This window comes from Anastrepha ludens, chromosome 4, assembly GCF_028408465.1.
Source record: "Anastrepha ludens isolate Willacy chromosome 4, idAnaLude1.1, whole genome shotgun sequence".
NCBI lineage: Eukaryota > Metazoa > Arthropoda > Insecta > Diptera > Tephritidae > Anastrepha > Anastrepha ludens.
Genome location: NC_071500.1, coordinates 131,098,237 through 131,116,128, shown reverse-complemented (window position 1 = coordinate 131,116,128; position 17,892 = coordinate 131,098,237). Strand labels below are relative to the sequence as shown.

Sequence of the window (17,892 nt, the reverse complement as noted above, 5' to 3'; positions counted from 1 at the left end):
TCGGATAGTGACAAATGCTTAAAAAAGGAGGAGGCAGGCTGATTGAGGCCCTCAAAAGGATCTTCACAGCCTGTCTTGCATTTGGTTATATAGAGTAGTATTTAGTCCGAAACCAGGAAAAGATGACTATTCTCTAGCAAAAAGTTTTAGACCAATCAGTTTGACATCGTTCATGTTGAAAAGTCTGGAACGAGGGGTGGAGAAACATATTCGAGTGGGGGTATTGCCGAGAAGTCCACTAAGTAGAAATCAACACGCTTACCAGAGTGGGAAATCATGTGAATCAGCCTTACACGATCTTGTTATCAAGATTGAAGCCGGGCTGGAAGCTGACGAATACACAATGGGCGTGTTCGTGGACATTGAGGGGGCTTTTGAAAATGCCACTTTCGGCTCGATATGTTTTTCTGCCGAACGACACGGAGTTAATCAAACCATTATAAAATGGATATAGTCCATGCTCTCTGAGAGGCTGTTAACCGCTGGTGGGAGCAGTGACGAACAAATCACAGTCAGGGCCAAGCAAGGATGTCCCCAAGGGGGTGTTCTTTCTCCGCTGCTGTGGTGCTTCGTCGTAGACTCTCTATTAGTGGAGATGCAGGAATTCGGTTTTCACGTCCAAGCATATGCGGACGACATCTGTGCGCTAACATCGGATAAATCCTTAAGGAGGCTTTGCACGAAAGTGCAGAGGATTCTTGACAAAATCAATGACTGGTGCATGATACAAGGTCTTTCCGTTAATCCGAACAAAACAACCATAGTCTTGTTTACGAGAAAACTGAAATTGGATGGACTCAGTCTTCCAACACTGAAAGGTGTGACACTTGGTATCTCCAACGAAGTTAATTATCTAGGAGTAATCTTGGATAAGAAGCTGACTTGGGAGACACACGTTTCACTGAAGGTGAAGATTTTTCAACAATGCCGTAGAGCCTTTGGCAAAACCTGGGGTCTGAAACCTGCTGTGGTCCTATGGATATACACAGCACTTATCAGATCAATCATCACTTACGCTTCTGTGGTCTGGTGGCGACGGAGCATGGTTAAGTCCACAATCCGGGAACTATACAGGCTGCAAAGAAGTGTATGTTTATGCATCACGGGTGCCATGAGTACAACCTCTGGTGATGCCCTAAATGCTATGCTTGATTTGATCTTAAGATACAACAGGAAGCAATAAAAGCAATGTGTAGACTCCATAAATATGGTTTCTGGCACGAAGATGGAACTTCGGGACACAGAGAAATCTTTAAGTTGCTGTCGGAGCAGTATCCACTGTTTTTGGCACCTAAAGATGACCTGATACCCACAGTTTCATTTGGAAGGAAATTTGATGTCAGACTTCAGAATGCATGCAGGGAGGTTTGACGGATATTTTCTTTACCGATGGGTCCAAGAATGAAATAGGGTCTAAAGCCGGATGGTACTTAAACGATAGTAATAAGTATCACTATGCTCGCCATCCTAAAAGTAGCCGAATGGATAATCGAGAGGAGATGGAGCGGGAAACAGATTGGAGTTTTCAATTACAGTCAGGCTGCATTGAAGGCCCTGAAGAACGCGAAGCAAACCTCAAAGATTGTTCAAGAATGCACGAAGAAGCTTAATTCTGTCGCAAGACAAAACAGGCTTGTACTTATATGGGTTCCGGGACACTCCGGTGTTCAAGGGAACGAAATTGGCGACGAATTGGCCAACCGTGGATCAGCGGTGCCCCCCCTACCCCCTTTCCAGAGCTTTAAATACAATGGGCTCTTTAGCCTGAGTGTTTTAGGAGCCACCAAATCTCCTGGTGCTCCTTGGCTCGACCTTTTCAAATTCAATTGCTAATATTAATAAAATAAATAATAATTATAGATAAATGAACTATTGGCATTTGTTGGTTTTTGGCTTTGGTTTATTATAAAATGAAAAATTTTAACTGATAACGCGAATGTGTGTAAAAGTACGTATGTAAAAATATGAATGGCAACATTGTGTCGATACAACCAAACACAAGCCCGCAGAAGCCGATGAATTGTGTAAATATGTAACCAAACGAAAGCAGCGGTTTGCTACGAGCTCAAGTTTTGCTCAATTTTGTGTATCTTACGGGCAACGGACCGGGACTACGGTGACGTCGGTGAGTGTGGGCACCATTAGCCAGCTTGCCGCCACATACACACATACCAATATACAAATTATAACTTTCAAAACAAGAAAGGGCTGCCATAAGATGTGTCAAATACTTACAAAAAATTGTATCTCACTGAATTTTCATAAACTTGTAATATCGTAACTTTATATTGGGAAGGGAGCTGATGTCAGACTTACTTTTATTATATAATATTTTTATTATGGTTACAACAAAACTAACCCTTTGGGTTGCATCCTGCTTGTGATTTAGCGAATACACAAACCGTTAAGAATATTCTTTCAATGCACTTTCAAGTTGGCAGTACCACACTCAACTGACATCTATTATCCAGCTATTCTTTATGCAGCTGTCATTCTATAGCTGCCATATTGGATTTTTTTATAATAGCAGAACGTCGCCACACGTCGCTAACATTACAAATTTGTGAAGTGTATGTGTAACTTCAAATAAAAGTGATTTACAAAGCGCCGCAAAGTATTACTATTTTATTGTTAGCGTCTTAGAAACCTTGTTTTTAAGCTTCATATAACAAATATTTTTTTAGTTCAGCAAATTTGCTATAATGGGATTAACCATATCTAGTTTGCTGACACGTCTGTTTGGCAAGAGACAAATGCGTATTTTGATGGGTAAGTTCTAGTTTTTCTATCGTGAATACACAAGCATACGTATAGTTTTTCTTTCTATATTATTTTTGGTACGCTGCTATGGGCGTTTTTAATTATTTCTTTTTATACATTGAAGAAATTTAATTCTCTTGAATTGCAACCTATTTGGCGTACAAGGTATTACAATTTGTAACATTACTTTTTATTTGCAGTTGGTTTAGATGCTGCTGGCAAAACTACTATTCTTTATAAACTAAAGCTCGGAGAGATCGTAACGACCATTCCAACAATTGGTTTTAACGTTGAGACTGTTGAATATAAAAATATTTGCTTCACTGTTTGGGATGTAGGTGGTCAGGATAAAATTCGGCCTTTATGGCGCCACTACTTTCAAAATACACAAGGTCTTATATTTGTTGTGGACTCAAATGATCGGGACCGGATAAATGAAGCTGAGAAAGAACTACAAAATATGGTTCGTTTTTAATTTTGGCATAGTTTCTGTGTAAATTTATGTAAATTCTAATTAAAGTTGCAAGAAGACGAATTGCGCGATGCTGTACTGTTGGTATTTGCCAATAAGCAAGATTTACCAAATGCAATGAGTGCCGCAGAATTAACCGACAAACTGAGACTTAATCAGCTACGAAATCGTCATGTAAGTCCGACCTCAATTCAGAGTTAGATAATAGATTAAATGAATCTATCGCAGCATTTAGGCCATGTATAAAATTGTTAGTGTTAAATTGTTGCTTAAAATAACGTTTTAATTTTCAGTGGTATATTCAGGCTGCGTGCGCCACACAGGACAATGGGCTTTATGAAGGACTTGATTGGCTGTCAGCGGAATTGGCTAAGAAATGATAAAGAAGCGCTTCATTCCGATCTTTGCAACAATAACGTGGTTTCAGCTTTTAAGGGCTAAAGCGAAAAAGTTGTGTTGCAATTTATTCTTAAAATTTTTATAAATATATAACAAGTTTGTTAGACTGTAAACATATTCAATAATAAAATGCATTCGCTTCACTCTAAATTAAAGGATGTACATGTAGTTTAGAACTGTACCGTTAAGTGAATCCCCATTAATTCAGCCACTTTGCATTGGTCTCTTCCAAAAATTCAAAGATTTAGAATTATTTTTATTTTGGCTTTTCGGTTTATTCTCCCGTGCATCTTAGCTGTAGATTTTAGTCTTTAAAAAATTTCCAGAATACACATTAGCCACATTTTTGTAAAATTTAATTTGGGCTGTTTGCTTTTAAATCAATTAATGGAAAATTATAGTTATTTCTCATAACATCAGATGGAGGATGGAAATTTAATCCAAACATACAAAAAAGTTGACGCGATCTCCGCAATATTTATGTGTGAGGTGAGGAGTAATACTCGTACGTATACAAAATTTTGGTAAATTTTTATTAAGTCTTTTATCGAGATGTATTTACCCAAAAGTGCGTATTTTAAAAAACGTTTTTACGTCGTATTTATGTTTTTAGGTTCATCACTTGTATCAAATAGGAGTTATTTTGCCTCGTTTATAACAGAGATGTCACATTTTTTTTATTTTTCGAAAATTACCGTAATATGCACTTGTATAAAAGGATTTTTGGAATTCCGGGCTGGTTGGTTGGTTGGTTAAAGTGGTGATTCATCCAGAATCCAACTAGAGCTTCCGCTCCGTGTTGTTGCCACATTTTCGTTACCAACTTGTTTACCAATTATTTACACCATGACTATATCCAGTCTGTGCGATTCAGGAACCTTACCAGGTTGTTGACATCTAAGCCAGACAACTGTTCAAGACTCTGGAACAGCGGTTTGCCCAGGGTTAACATTCTGTCCTTCCATAGGGCAGGGCATTCACAGAGGAAATTGAAGATTGTTTCCTTTTTCTCCGGTTGTTTGCAACTGTGACAGTAGAAAAAAGGGTATGTTATGTACATACATATGTGGTTTGGGGAATAAGTTCATAGCGTTTTTATATTTTCTTTTATTTTACAACGATTGTTTTGCTAGAACTCTTTCTGATCTAGAAAACTATGTTTGGAAACCTGGGTGCCTCACGGCCTCAACGAAAAAACAAAGAAAGTCGCCTTTAAATTTCTTCTTACCATCTCGCTCGCCATCGAGCAACACGCGGTCATGAACAGCGCTTTTTGTACCGAATCGTTACGCGAGATGAGAAATGGTGCCTATACATCAATACGAAGCAAAGAAAGGAGTGGGTGGCTCCAGGAGATACGCCAAAGCCGAGAGTCAAGCCGGATCTACATCCAAAGAAGATCATGATATGTGTTTGGTGGGACTGGAAGAGCATGGTGCATTGGGAAATGCTCGAAAATAATTCCACGGTCAACAAGGAGCTCACATTGCCCAGCTACACCGCGAGAATAAAGCTATTCGATTGAAAATACCTGATCGAAATGGTCAAATCATACTCCTTCACGACAACGTCAGGCCCAAATTGCAGAAGTCGTCAAAGCCGCACTCCCAAGAGCTCGAATGGGGGGTTTTTCAGCATCCGCCGTATTCTCCGGACCGTGCACCGATCGATTACCACTTTTTCCGCTCCCTGTCAAACCATATGAAGGGCGTTAGCTTCGATAACAAAGAGGTCCTTAGAAATTGGCTCAACAACTGCTTTGACACCAGACCAGGCGATTTTTAGCGGAGCGGCAGCAACAAATTGGTCGAGAGGTAGGAAGAGGTTATAAACAGCAACGGCGAATATTTAATTGATTATTGTTTTTTGTTTAAATAAGAGTCTTCGGTAAAAACGCTACGAACTTATTTCCCAAACCACATACATACATATATACATAGTATATTCGCGCTTACAGTCATTTTGGGTGTTTTACCGAGCTCCTTCTATTAGTGCTTGCGTCTTGATGCCTTTCCACAATTTGTGGGGCCTACAGTTTTAAGTCGACTCCGAACCGTAGATACTTGTTTATGAAGAGGATTACCATTGTCTGCCCAGGAGTGGCCGCATTAGCATTAAAGGTTTTCTATGTACCACGCACCCACTCATTCGGCTACGGTGGCCTCCAAAATATTATGCTCTACTTAATTAGCAGGTGGCTAAAATAGCGCCCAAACTATATTTTTTCTTACACTATAGTTCGACCTAAATACCTGCCAAGTCAAATGTACTAAATAGATATATAAAGGTACATAAGTAAATAATTCTACACGCAACGAGACATTACAAGGTAATGAAAATAATTTTCCCATTTATTTCATTAACTTTTTCCGAATTTAAATGAATTTTAAGTTCACGCACGGTTTATATTTATATTAATTACAATAGTACGTGCTGTACGGGTCATCTGAATATCTGGGTCAGGCTGAATTTGAAACCCGCCACTAAAAAAAAATACCCCCAATGCAAATAATGATGACAAAACGGCAACGATTTGTGGACATTTGGAATGTATGTTGCTTCATTGGGGAAGGTGCCTTCATTTATCTGGTTGATGCCCTCATAAGAACAGACGATGGCACCACCACCATTCAAGAGATGCAAATGGCAAGAATACCATTGGGCTTTGCGATGGCAGAATCAATGAAGGCGATGAAAAATGTCACACTCCTGCAAAAAGAATAGACGCTGCCTACGATCACCTGTGCGGCCACTTTGCGACCGGGTCATGTGAAAATTCCCAGCTTCTTTGTTGCAACCTTATTTATATTTGTTTACATTCTTATTGAAATTGTGACAATCAAAGACCAAATTGCAGAAAAAATACTTGCAAATGTTGTTGCTGCTCTTATTCGTCTTGCCTTTTCCATTTATTGTAAATTGGTTTTGGTTTGCAAATCATTATTACCTTCGTGCCGACAAGTATAGAAATTAATATGGTATATTTGTGTCGAGTTTTGCTTCGGAGTTGCTTTTGTGTTACTGCGCCTCCGGACATGTTTACTCTTTCGGCATCAAACATCATTCATACATCATCAAGTAACATACCCATTGACAACATTCGGTCAGCCTAGAATACATTGAACTAATAATTAAAGCATTATTCTGTTTATGGAATTTTAATGAATCAATGATTTTTTACGTCCTTACATTTTATAATTAAATATGTTAAATATTAAACCTTAAACACCTTAAATTTAATGATAACGATGTGCGTTTTGAAAAATACACACATAAATAACAACATAAAATATGCTTAAAGCTGGAATAATTCCTAAATGTATTCCTGCATTCTTTTTTATCATTTCCAATGAATTAATTTATGTATATTTTTGTAAATATTGCGTACTTAAATGATTAAAACATACTTCGATTTGTAACCATTAAATATTTATATTTAAATTGTATATGTACATATATATATATATATATTATGGATTTACTACTAAATTTTTGTAAATGGTTCCTTACTATTCTCCTGAGGAAAACAATTAAAAAAAGGGATTTTTAAATGAAGTCAATTTTAAAATATTTTTAATAAAAAACAAAATTTGTGCGACTTATTAGAGAATACTAAGAAAAGAATATACGAATTCTGAACTTTTTCGTACTTTTTATACAAGTAAGTCTTCACCCCGGAGGACCCTTTTAAGTCGAAAAAGTTTTAGATGCACAATAAGTTACTATTTGAGAATTATTTTACTAATGCCTTAAATTATGATTGCGCCTCGAGCACACATGGACGGAATAGTTTACAGCATCATATACTGGTTTAACACGAGTACTTTCTTAAGTCACAATAATTCTTTTCAATTTACGGATACACAGATTATCTTATGTTAATAACAAAAACCATTCTTTACCAAAATAAAAGCTTTTAATAGTTATGATACCTGTAATAGAAGGTATACATTATAAAGATACATGCATAAAGATATATGCAATAATTAAAAAACAAATTATGGAAGAACAAACTCGGCTTCATTATATTTTACTTTCCAATAATTTGAAGAAAAAATACAAATTTAGCGAACGTGAATTTCTTTTTGCATATACTTACCCTTACCACTATTAAATCGTACTCCTAAGATCTCTTCTCGCATTCACATTTCACACTTATTCAAAGCCTCTTCTTTATAGCAATTTGCCAGCCCTAAGAATTAACAATGATCACTTTCTGGGTTAATATTTTTAAGTAGCAACATATTAATAATGAATTATAGAGATAGAATTATAGAATTCTAGTTACATGAAATTCGTATTCATTTTTTTAATAGAAATTGCACCAATGTCAAACAGAGTTTGAAATATGAACAAGAAGATGTCGTAGGGGTACGATTTAAAGGTGGTTAGGGCAAGCATATACATAAAAAAATGAAGACAGAAAATGTTGGTAAGTAATCTTGTTTCTCGTTTTTATTTACGATTGTGCGTATTCAATGCCAGTATTTACAAAAATTAGAATTCGTGTGATACCCTTGGCAGCAAAGTATACCAAACAAAGTGAAATGAATGTATGACATATTTTCTTGCGATACGTTTATTTGATAACAGTTTTGTCATTGCCTTAACCCATTATTTGCCAGTAGCAACTTTAAATTTACATATTTCAAATTTATTTTCAATTCGGCCGAACATGTTTCACTCCTTCCAAATTTGTATCGAACTAACTTTTTAAACAAATTGACCTTTCAGTAGGTTTTCTGCTTTTTACACAGCGTCAAAAATATCCCAAATTCTTTTTCCCCTTGTTTTAATTCGCCTAACCATAACGTCTTCTTATGTGTACATTTGGACAAAAAAGGACAAAAGTCAAAGGAAGGTAATGTAAACAAATAATGCAATCGTAAGTCAGATATTGATTACAGCAGCAGTTCAAGCAAGTTGTGGATTAATTTGATGCTTGCATGGGCAAGTTTTCAACTTGTATATAATTTTTTTCCAAGACGATTAAGAACTTTTGTCCAACGGAAGTTGCCCATCAATATTTGCAGCCTACGTCATAATTGCCAATTGAAGTGATTTTCGAGAAGTCAAGTCAAATTGAAACTGCTTCCACCTTGTATGACCGCCTTTACAAAACTAAAGATGCTGCCACAATGCATGCTTGCTTTGCTTCTACAACTGACAAAAAGTAAATGTACTGTAAGGTATAAAATTTGACCAAATATCAGCTTTGCTTCAAGCGCTTTAAAGAATAGCGCAATCTTCTACTTGACAGCTCTTTCTCGACTTTTGACATTTAAATTTCATTCGTGGCTTCGTGTAATGTTTTTTTACATTCTGCCTCATACTTCAAAAAATATTTTATTTTAAATAAATAAAAAAGAAAACATATCGTATTCGATTTCGAATTAAACATTTGCGTAAAAAATTAAACAAACTGAGTTACACAAAAAATTAATAAAAAATAAAAAATGCTTAAAACAGCTATTTAAACATGCATACGTTTTTGTTTTATACATATCTTGAAAAAACTGTAACAATTCATTATCTAGAACTCTAATGGGTTCAAATCAAACTTCAAATGAGCGTACATCAAACCATAGTCTAAGAATAGAAAGTGTGCCGCACACTTTACCGTATTCCCTATTTGTTGCAGCCACAGTGCAGACAAAGTGTAAATGTGCAGTTCACTCTCTCTTAAGCAGGCACCTGAGGGACTGAAAAATTTGTCCGCTTATGGGAGGTGTCCGTTCATGTGAAAAATGTAAAAAATGAATAACAATTTGTGACAGATCTTTAATCAGTTTTATTTCCAAAACCAGAACATATTTATAAATATTTGACACAATAAATAAAAAAAATTGTTTGGCGAGTAGGGCTCCGCTTACGGAAGATGCCCGTTAAGAGAGAGTGCACTGTATACATAACTTTTTTCGAATTTTGGAACGAATACATTAACAACAGATGAACAGATGTGGCATAGGCGTGTTGCAAGTTCTTAGTTTGGTGAAAGTTTCGAGTCCGATACAAGTTTGATTACGAACAGCGTCTGGTGCTTCGATATGTCTTTATTATTCGAGAATTACCATGCTGACTTATGAAATTACATAATTTCTAAAAGCCAACATGTACGTAGGTTAATTTCATAATAAAGCGCGATAAATAAGTATCTTATGTATTTTTTTCACTACTTTGGAAGACCAAATACTATTTCAACATTTTTTTGAACCATTCGAAATTCTGGAACTTCTTTACAAAAAGCTGTTTCTGCTGTTACTTATTTATATAAGTTCATACGTATGCATATTCGTATGTATAATTTTTTCGGTTAAATTTTAACGAAATATGCATGTATGTACGTACGTATGGATTTTTCAGTACAGTCTTTTTGCATTGATGTTTTGCTCAATTATCTACGATACAATGCATTTATTTCCGACATTTTATTTTCAATTTCAATATTTTTAAAATGTTTTCACCTAAACACATACATATTCCTTAAACAGTCTTTACACTTCTGTGCTGTGCGTTTGAATGCGAACCTTTTTAATACTATTACTGCGTTGCATAGGCGGCGAACTACCCGATCCTGAAAAGCCCGGATTCTGTATACCTAACGCAGGATCCCGAGTGGGTCGGGGTTTCTTTAGGCTGGAACGAAGAGGCGAACGTGTTACCGATTCCACTGTCGAACCGTTTGAGACGCTGGTCATTGTAGTGGACATGGATGCTACGCTACCCCCGTTACGAATACCGCTATACGGCTTTCCCGATGCATCTGTGACCGAAACCCCTAAAACATATACAAACAAGTTTTTTGAGCTTACAAACTGAGCGAACATCATATGTACATGAATTGCATTGAGATTAATCATATTAGGTCCTACCGTTTCTTGAACGTGGCTCTTTATAACCAGGATTGTTATACGTCATCGCGCTGGCCGGCGATGAAGCGTCCACAATCATAGTGGGGTCCCCACCTGGACGGCGTGAGAAAAGAACATCATAGAGCGCGACAAGAAATAGCCCAACGGTTAATACAATAACCACAATCTGTAAAAAAATATTTTTTATATTAAAAAAATATAAAACGAAAATGAGGATCAATAATTAAAACTACACTTCCAAACAAATTTCGATCACCGTTTAATCTGAAATATTAAATAGGGTATGTAAGTTTTTTATAGCAACATAACTTATGCTGCTTTTATTGTTGCAGTATTAATAACCCTGCTAAGATCGGTGAATTCATCAAGTGAGGTTAGACTATAGGGCGTGGAAACTTTAATTTATTATTTAGAATTTACCCGAAAAGCGAAACCTTTTACCTGTGCAGGACAAGCTTTCTGGTGTTAGTGTTACATAAAAAAGGGACCGCATACAATTTTTTTAATAAAACTCAATAGTTGTATACTTTACTAATTTGTAACAAAAGGCATAGGAGTATTTACCTGTAAATAAAAGGAGACTCCGCGAGATATTTTAAACCCATATTTTTCCGACTCATCGATTTTGAGCGCAAACATTATTGTTGCAATTATGGCCAGTAAACCTGTGAGGAGAAGAACAAATATGAAATGAAATATATTTTTGAAATACCATGTTTGTTACCCACACGAAATCAGTGCTAAAACCATTTTAAATACCACTACTGTGGTGTATTGCATCACAACCTTTTCTCGAGAAGATATCATCGCTATTTGTATTACCGACAGAATGCAGAATATACCCAATGTCGCGGAGCTAACAATGGCTAATAGACCACTTACATTAACCACAGCTAAAAATAATATATTTTTTTAATTGCCCAATATATACGAGTATACATTGAATTTCAAATATTTACCGGATAGTCGAAATTTTGAAACGTCATTACCACATTTTTCCCGGTTATATGCTAACTGCTTGCAAACTTTGAAGGGGCCGAAATATCCCCGATCGAAGTCATAGCCACCTGAAAAACATTAATATGTTAAAATAATATGCACTTGAAAATGCGTAAGACGATTAATAAATTACCTGTCGGACTGTCATAGTAACCCCAAATAGGTATTCCGATGGCTGCCGAGGCTAATGCAAAGCACAAAAATCCCAAACAAGTTATTCCAGCAGCGTAGAGAGCATTTCGTGATTTAGCCATCTTTTACGCACCTGCATAGTTCTTAATGTGTGTACATACATATGTAGGTATGAGAATGTGATTCGATTGGGACTTTGGCTTATTTTGGTTTAAAGGCTTGGCGACCTTTAGAAATGTCTACTTTTAAATAGAAAAAATAGTAATTTTCGAGTTTTTGAGCTCATAATTTGGCAGTTTAATGGTAATAATAATAATACACAAGATTATATAATTCATAAATATATAATATACATAAAATATATAGTATAATTGCAGTATACGAGTATCAAAGTGTAATAATGCAGAGTGTGCCCGCCAGTTTGGCGTACGCAAATTTGAAAAAACAAAAACAATTACTGTTTAACGGCCAAGACTGCGTACTGAAAGCGAATGCAATTACCTGACACACTTTGTGTCATTGAACTATGATATGTGTGTACTCTTAAAGGGATAATTGGCGCTTACATCCTTTGTTTGTTGCTTGGCCGAGCTCCTCCTCCTATTTGTGGCGTGCGTCTTGATGTTGTTCCACTAATGGAGGGACCTACAGTTTCAAGCCTGCTCCGAGCGGCAGATATTTTTCTGAGGAGCTTTTTCATGGCAGAAATATATGTACCCAGAGGTCTGCCACTGCCTTCCGAGGGGCGACCGCTATTCGGTAACTAACGAATGGTATTCACGCACCAACCCACACCAAAATACAGAATTAATAACAATAATAATAATGTAAATTATGCACGGAACAGTATGCGTATGATGTACTTTAAAATTAGGTTTAAAATTCAACGCAGAAACACTTGCCCCATATAGCCTGGTTCTCACCAACGTAAAGCTGCAGAACGGTCATCTAATACGATCTGTCTAACGAAAACCATGTGAATGAAAACTCAGCGACACATACCTTCCTCTTTGCCGTTCTTGTTGTATTTATTTTTACTGTGTGTGTATAGTACTACTGTGGCGTAATTACAAGCCACATATGAATTTTTCTCAATATAAAGTACATATTTTACTTTAATTACTTAGAATTAATTATAAAGAGTTAATGAACAAAATGGTGAATGCTGCACCTACAAAAGTTGAGAATGTTCTGGTTGTTGCGAGGAAAATTATCAAGTTCAACTTGTAAGTTATGAAATTTAAATATCTGGGAGTGGAGATATCCGGTGATCGCGACATTATTGAAGAGGTTGGAGAAAGATGCATGCAGGGTGCTCCTGTTGCGGGAGTAAACGACATCGTTAAGTTTACCAGAACAAGACGTCGAGCTTGGAATGACCATGTGACAAGGGCTGGAAGCGACAGGATTATTAGAACAGCAAGAGATTTTATACTTTCCTGAAGACGCAGGCTGATCTATCCACCAAAAAGATAGCGGTAACGCTGGGTTTTAACATCAACGGAAGTGCAATAATACATTTTTGCCGGATGCCGCCACATGTGTCGACTATGTGTCGACACTATTCTCTCCTTTCATCAAAACGGCCCTTTAGTGCTACATGGGCACTCCTCAGGAAGGCAATGTGTTGAGCTACTTTCAAGATTTTGAAATAAACAGCGAGCTACTTGCACAAGCCAACATAAATTAAATAATACACAGTTATATTCGACATACAATACATGTATTCTATATATAATAAACTTATGACTTATAGTGCTTATACTTATGCATAACTACATCCATGTTCACACCTATCAATCGTAACAAATTTTTTTGCAGTCATAATGGCAAATCACAAGCGACTTAAAAAAACAACAAAACAGTAATAGTACATTATTATATAAATAAAATATGGGCAGATAAAAAGAGCATATTTAATGAGAAGGTTGACATTCTGACTCATCGATAATTTTTTTAATATTTGCAGTATAATTTGATACAGTCATTCGAATACAGTTATCCAAATGTATATCTGTAAGCCGATTGCGGTATTTATTTTTAATAAATTTCATATTGGAAAAAGAAGATTCACACAAATAAGTTGAACTGAATAACGCTTTCACTTTCAACGCAACACGACATAAAACTGAATACTTATCTTTACTTACTAAAGTCCATATACATTTTGTATTTGAACCTAAAGATTTTAAAGTCAAGTCACTTTGAAAAGCAATCAGTTCAATTTCTGTCACAGCAATGTCTTCGCCAAAGTTGTTCATAACACAAGTTGCAAACTGTTGTATATCAATGTCCATAAAGGGTGAAACAACAAATTGCGTCACTAAAGCAATTTTGCTGAAATCTTTGAAACGATTTTTGCAGTTTTCCTTCAAGTTAGAAACTATTTCCATATGATATTTACTGTCATAGGGCTCTAATAGATTTTTGGATATCTTTTCAGAAAGAATAGGAAAATGCTTAGTATCGCGGTTTTTTAGGTTTTGTTCCCAAAATTCAAGTTTTGTAATAAATGCATTTATATCAGAAATCATTTCTGCTAATTCTTTATCCCTGCCTTGAAGCTGCAAGTTAAGCTCATTTAATTTCTCTGTAATGTCCACAAGAAAACCAAAATCTCTGAGCCAAGTCGAATTTTATAGTTCAGGAATCGGTTCATCGCGTTCTTTGAAAAATTGGAGTATAGCAGGCAGGACATCATTGAAACGTTTGAGCAACCATTGCACTTCAGAGTGAAGAAGTAGCTCTCCGTATTGACAGTCAATTTCATCAGCCAAGGTTTTAAATAATCTTCTTTGTAACGCTTGAGCTCTAATCTTGTTCACAATTTTCACCACCAGTTTCATAACGTTGTTCAAGTTTAGAAAATTTCCACATAATGCTTGCTGATGTATAATACAGTGGTAACTAAGAAATTGTGGAAGACTTTCATCCTTATGACATAGCGCCACGAGCCCCTTATCACAACCCACCATAGCTGGAGCACCGTCAGTTGTCAGGCCTACCATTTTTGATATTGGAATTTTCTCAGAAGAGATGAGATTTTTTAAATGAGAAAACAGCTCTAGCCCAGTAGTATGTCCTTTGAGTGGAATAAACTTCAAAAGATCTTCTTTAATTGTAAAATCACTAAAAGCCATCCTGACAAATATGGCCATCTGTGAGGTGTCAACTACATCTGTTGATTCATCCAGCTGCAGTGAAAAATAAATACAGTTATCTAAGTCACTTCTTAACTGTAAAAAAATATCATTGCTCATTACTTCTACTCGCCTCATCACTGTATTAGCAGAAAGTTGCATAGATTTTATAGCAGACACTATTTCGTCTTTATTTCTAAAGTTGGCGAATAAAGAATCTGCAGCTTCCAAAAATGCTTGTTTTATGATTTCCCCGTCTTCATAAGGTTTTTTCTTTTGTGCAATTATCTGGGATACACGATAAGATGCTTCAGTTGCAGCCTTATTTTTGTCGATTGTTTTCAAAAATATTGACTGTTGTCCAATTAACTGGATTTTTAAATGTTTCTGTTTTTCTTTTCTGGTGGCAGAATTTAAGGGGAATGCCTTCTCAAAATTCGAATGTACAGTTTTATGATGCCTCTCAATATTTCCTTTTTTAGGAACTGACACAGATGTATTACATAACAAACAAACACTTTTGCCTTTAACTTCTGTGAAGAAGTATTATTCTTCCCATTCCGAATGGAAATGGTATGTCTTCGCCTTCTTACTACTGCTTGCCATAATGTTTCGAACTCTAACCCAACCGCTGCACGCAGAACGTTGATAATGCCGTTCAGTATTAAACTGAGCGCAATGTCGACGTGCACTGCGTATATATAAAGCCAAAAAATTCTCGAACACGCTAATCGGTTCCAGCCGATCCTAGAACGGAGACGCGACTTTGCGTCGTGTTTGTCGGCGCGAAATCGCTTACCGCAGTGTTGCCGCTGTTTATCTATTTATTATGAAAATTTCTGAAATTTGCTAATACTGGTATGATTTTCAGACTTTTGGATTTTTTGCAACGTGAGCAGCGCGAGCTACCAGAATTGCCTTTGCGAGTTACCGGTAGCTCGCGATCAACGGGTTGGCGACCACTGTGCTAGAGCCACTGCGGAATATCGTGATGTGATGTAGTTCGAATTCGTTTACCTCCGACTAATGCGATCTATTTTGAGTAAAAAGCATTGCCGACAGTGTCGGCTGTGTTAACCCTCATTGGGATTACCTCGAGTCACTTCGTGCATCTGTCGAACGTTGTCAAATAGTAAACAAGTTTCTGAAATTTTGGCAAGGATCCGACTAGATCCAAATTGACATCGTCGAACCTTTCATTTGGACAATAATTTTGGTGGTAGCATTGGGACGACTAACAGCATTTCTGAACTCGAAAGTAATGATGAGGGTACGTACTTTCCTGCCACCATTATGCTTTGAATGCAAGTCGGAGGTCAATTTTGGGAAACCTTGCTCTGAAAATTATGATTGTTGCAAGATCCATGCGTCATTTATATGACAACTATATTTCATGTTTTTTTTTCATTATTAGCTTTGATTGGCCTATAGATAAAAATGTAAGGACAGGATAAAGGACAAAATATAAGTTGCCTTATGCATATGTACATATTTGTATGCTTTGAAAAAGTTAATGATAAAAACGCTGGCAAATCGACAATGCATATATGCAAATATGTATGTACATACATACATATCTTGTTTGGTTTTGTATATGTATAATACATATACATATGTATGTCAATGTAGCATTCCATGATATATAAAAATCTACATACATACTTTCATTCATAGCCTGCTTCGGTAAGCTACATTTTTTCCCACCTGCATAATCCCTAAATGGGCAGGTTATTGCTTTTCATTCATGGGCCTTTGTCATAGCGCACTTCATTTCTTTGGCTTAGCATTCACCATGGCAACATATGTACGAAACAATTTTTACAATGTACATACGACATATATAAATACGTTCATGCATAGCCTGCAAGACAGCTGAGTGTCAAATCAATTCTTATATTATGATTCTCACTCATTAGAAAACTGCTTAGCGAACTACTAATCTTTGTTCTAGCCTCCGGAAAAACTGAATGTTTTCCCTTGTGATATGATATATCGCTTTTCCTCTTGGTATAGCATTTCCATATAGGTTAAAGATGGATATTATACTTACATTGCTCTAAATGTCAAATAAACTCATAATTTTTAGGCTAAAAATGTAATTGCTACCTACTCAAAAACTGATCTTTCTTGTCATCATAAACACCCCAATGCCTGAAGTGATCAGCAGTGCCTCGTAAGGTACGTTATACGTAAATAGCGTGCACTACCCTCACCCGTTTACCAATAAACCGAATAATCAAATGGCCTAAATCACAACAATGAAAACCCACTACATTTAAGCATGTGCACTTATTTACAAATACATACATACATACACACAACTGCTGAGAACACATTTACACGCATGATTGCTGTCGTCACCATATTGCCGAAAGAAATAAACTGTACACACACCCATGTGTAAATATGTAATTACAAACTGAATCAATAATGAAATGTTTGTATGTTTGTTTGTAAAAGTTGTCAAGACTATTTCTATTATTATTATTTTCTTCTTTTTAGTGCATTTATAAAAACCTGGCATATTAAGTTTTTTTTATTTGGCTTTTATGCAGATGCAGTGGAAAACTACTAGTTCCAGTTTTTGTCGGATTCTAGACCTCATGGTTAATGCTAATATGTATATTGGAAACATCAGATCGGTACATCTTTCCATTCGTACTAAGCGAAATGCTGCAAGAACACTGGCGATAAATAAAAATAAGAAAACAAAATTTTAAATTTTACTTATTTTGTTCAACTTTGGTATGTCGCGTGCTTGGCATATATTGTATATATATATATATAATTGGCGCGTACACCCTTTTTGTGTGTTTAGCCGAAGCTCCTCGTCCTATTTGTGGTGTGCGTCTTGATGTTGTTCCACAAATGGAGGGACCTACCGTTTCAAGCCGATTCCGAACGGCAGATATTTTTATGAGGAGCTTTTTCATGGCAGAAATACACTCGGAGGTTTACCATTGCTTGCCGAGGGGCGCCCGCTATTAGAAAATAACTTTTCCTGCATTTTGGTCTTTCACCGAGATTCGAACCAAGGTTCTCTCTCTGAAATCCGAATGGTAGTCACGCACCAACCCATTCGGCTACGGCGGTGCTTGGCATTGGTATGCTTAAAAAT

At 36.4% G+C, this 17,892-nt stretch overlaps 2 protein-coding genes across 4 annotated transcripts in view; one reads left to right on the top strand and one right to left on the bottom strand.

The window, feature by feature from the left end:
* Positions 1-2,511: 2,511 nt before the first annotated feature.
* On the top strand, positions 2,512-3,789 carry LOC128861249 (ADP-ribosylation factor 2). The gene is made up of 4 exons (XM_054099228.1): positions 2,512-2,769; positions 2,961-3,223; positions 3,281-3,406; positions 3,526-3,789. Exons 1-4 carry the CDS (start codon positions 2,703-2,705, stop codon positions 3,610-3,612), a joined length of 543 nt encoding a protein of 180 aa, XP_053955203.1. The 5' UTR covers positions 2,512-2,702; the 3' UTR covers positions 3,613-3,789.
* Positions 3,790-6,792: 3,003 nt separating this feature from the next.
* LOC128861247 (uncharacterized) overlaps positions 6,793-17,892 on the bottom strand; it is a 30,738-nt gene continuing 19,638 nt past the window's right edge. Inside the window, exons 2-7 of one of the 3 annotated variants that reach the window (XM_054099227.1) lie at positions 11,636-11,777; positions 11,463-11,570; positions 11,232-11,396; positions 11,068-11,168; positions 10,504-10,669; positions 6,793-10,409 (exon numbers count right to left, since the gene is read on the bottom strand). In XM_054099227.1, the coding sequence (XP_053955202.1) occupies positions 10,126-10,409; positions 10,504-10,669; positions 11,068-11,168; positions 11,232-11,396; positions 11,463-11,570; positions 11,636-11,756 (945 nt within the window). In that variant the 5' untranslated portion in view covers positions 11,757-11,777 and the 3' untranslated portion in view covers positions 6,793-10,125. Of the gene's footprint in view, positions 10,410-10,503; positions 10,670-11,067; positions 11,169-11,231; positions 11,397-11,462; positions 11,571-11,635; positions 11,877-17,892 lie in introns of all 3 variants that reach the window. The other 2 variants (XM_054099225.1, XM_054099226.1) reach the window with 2 other exon arrangements.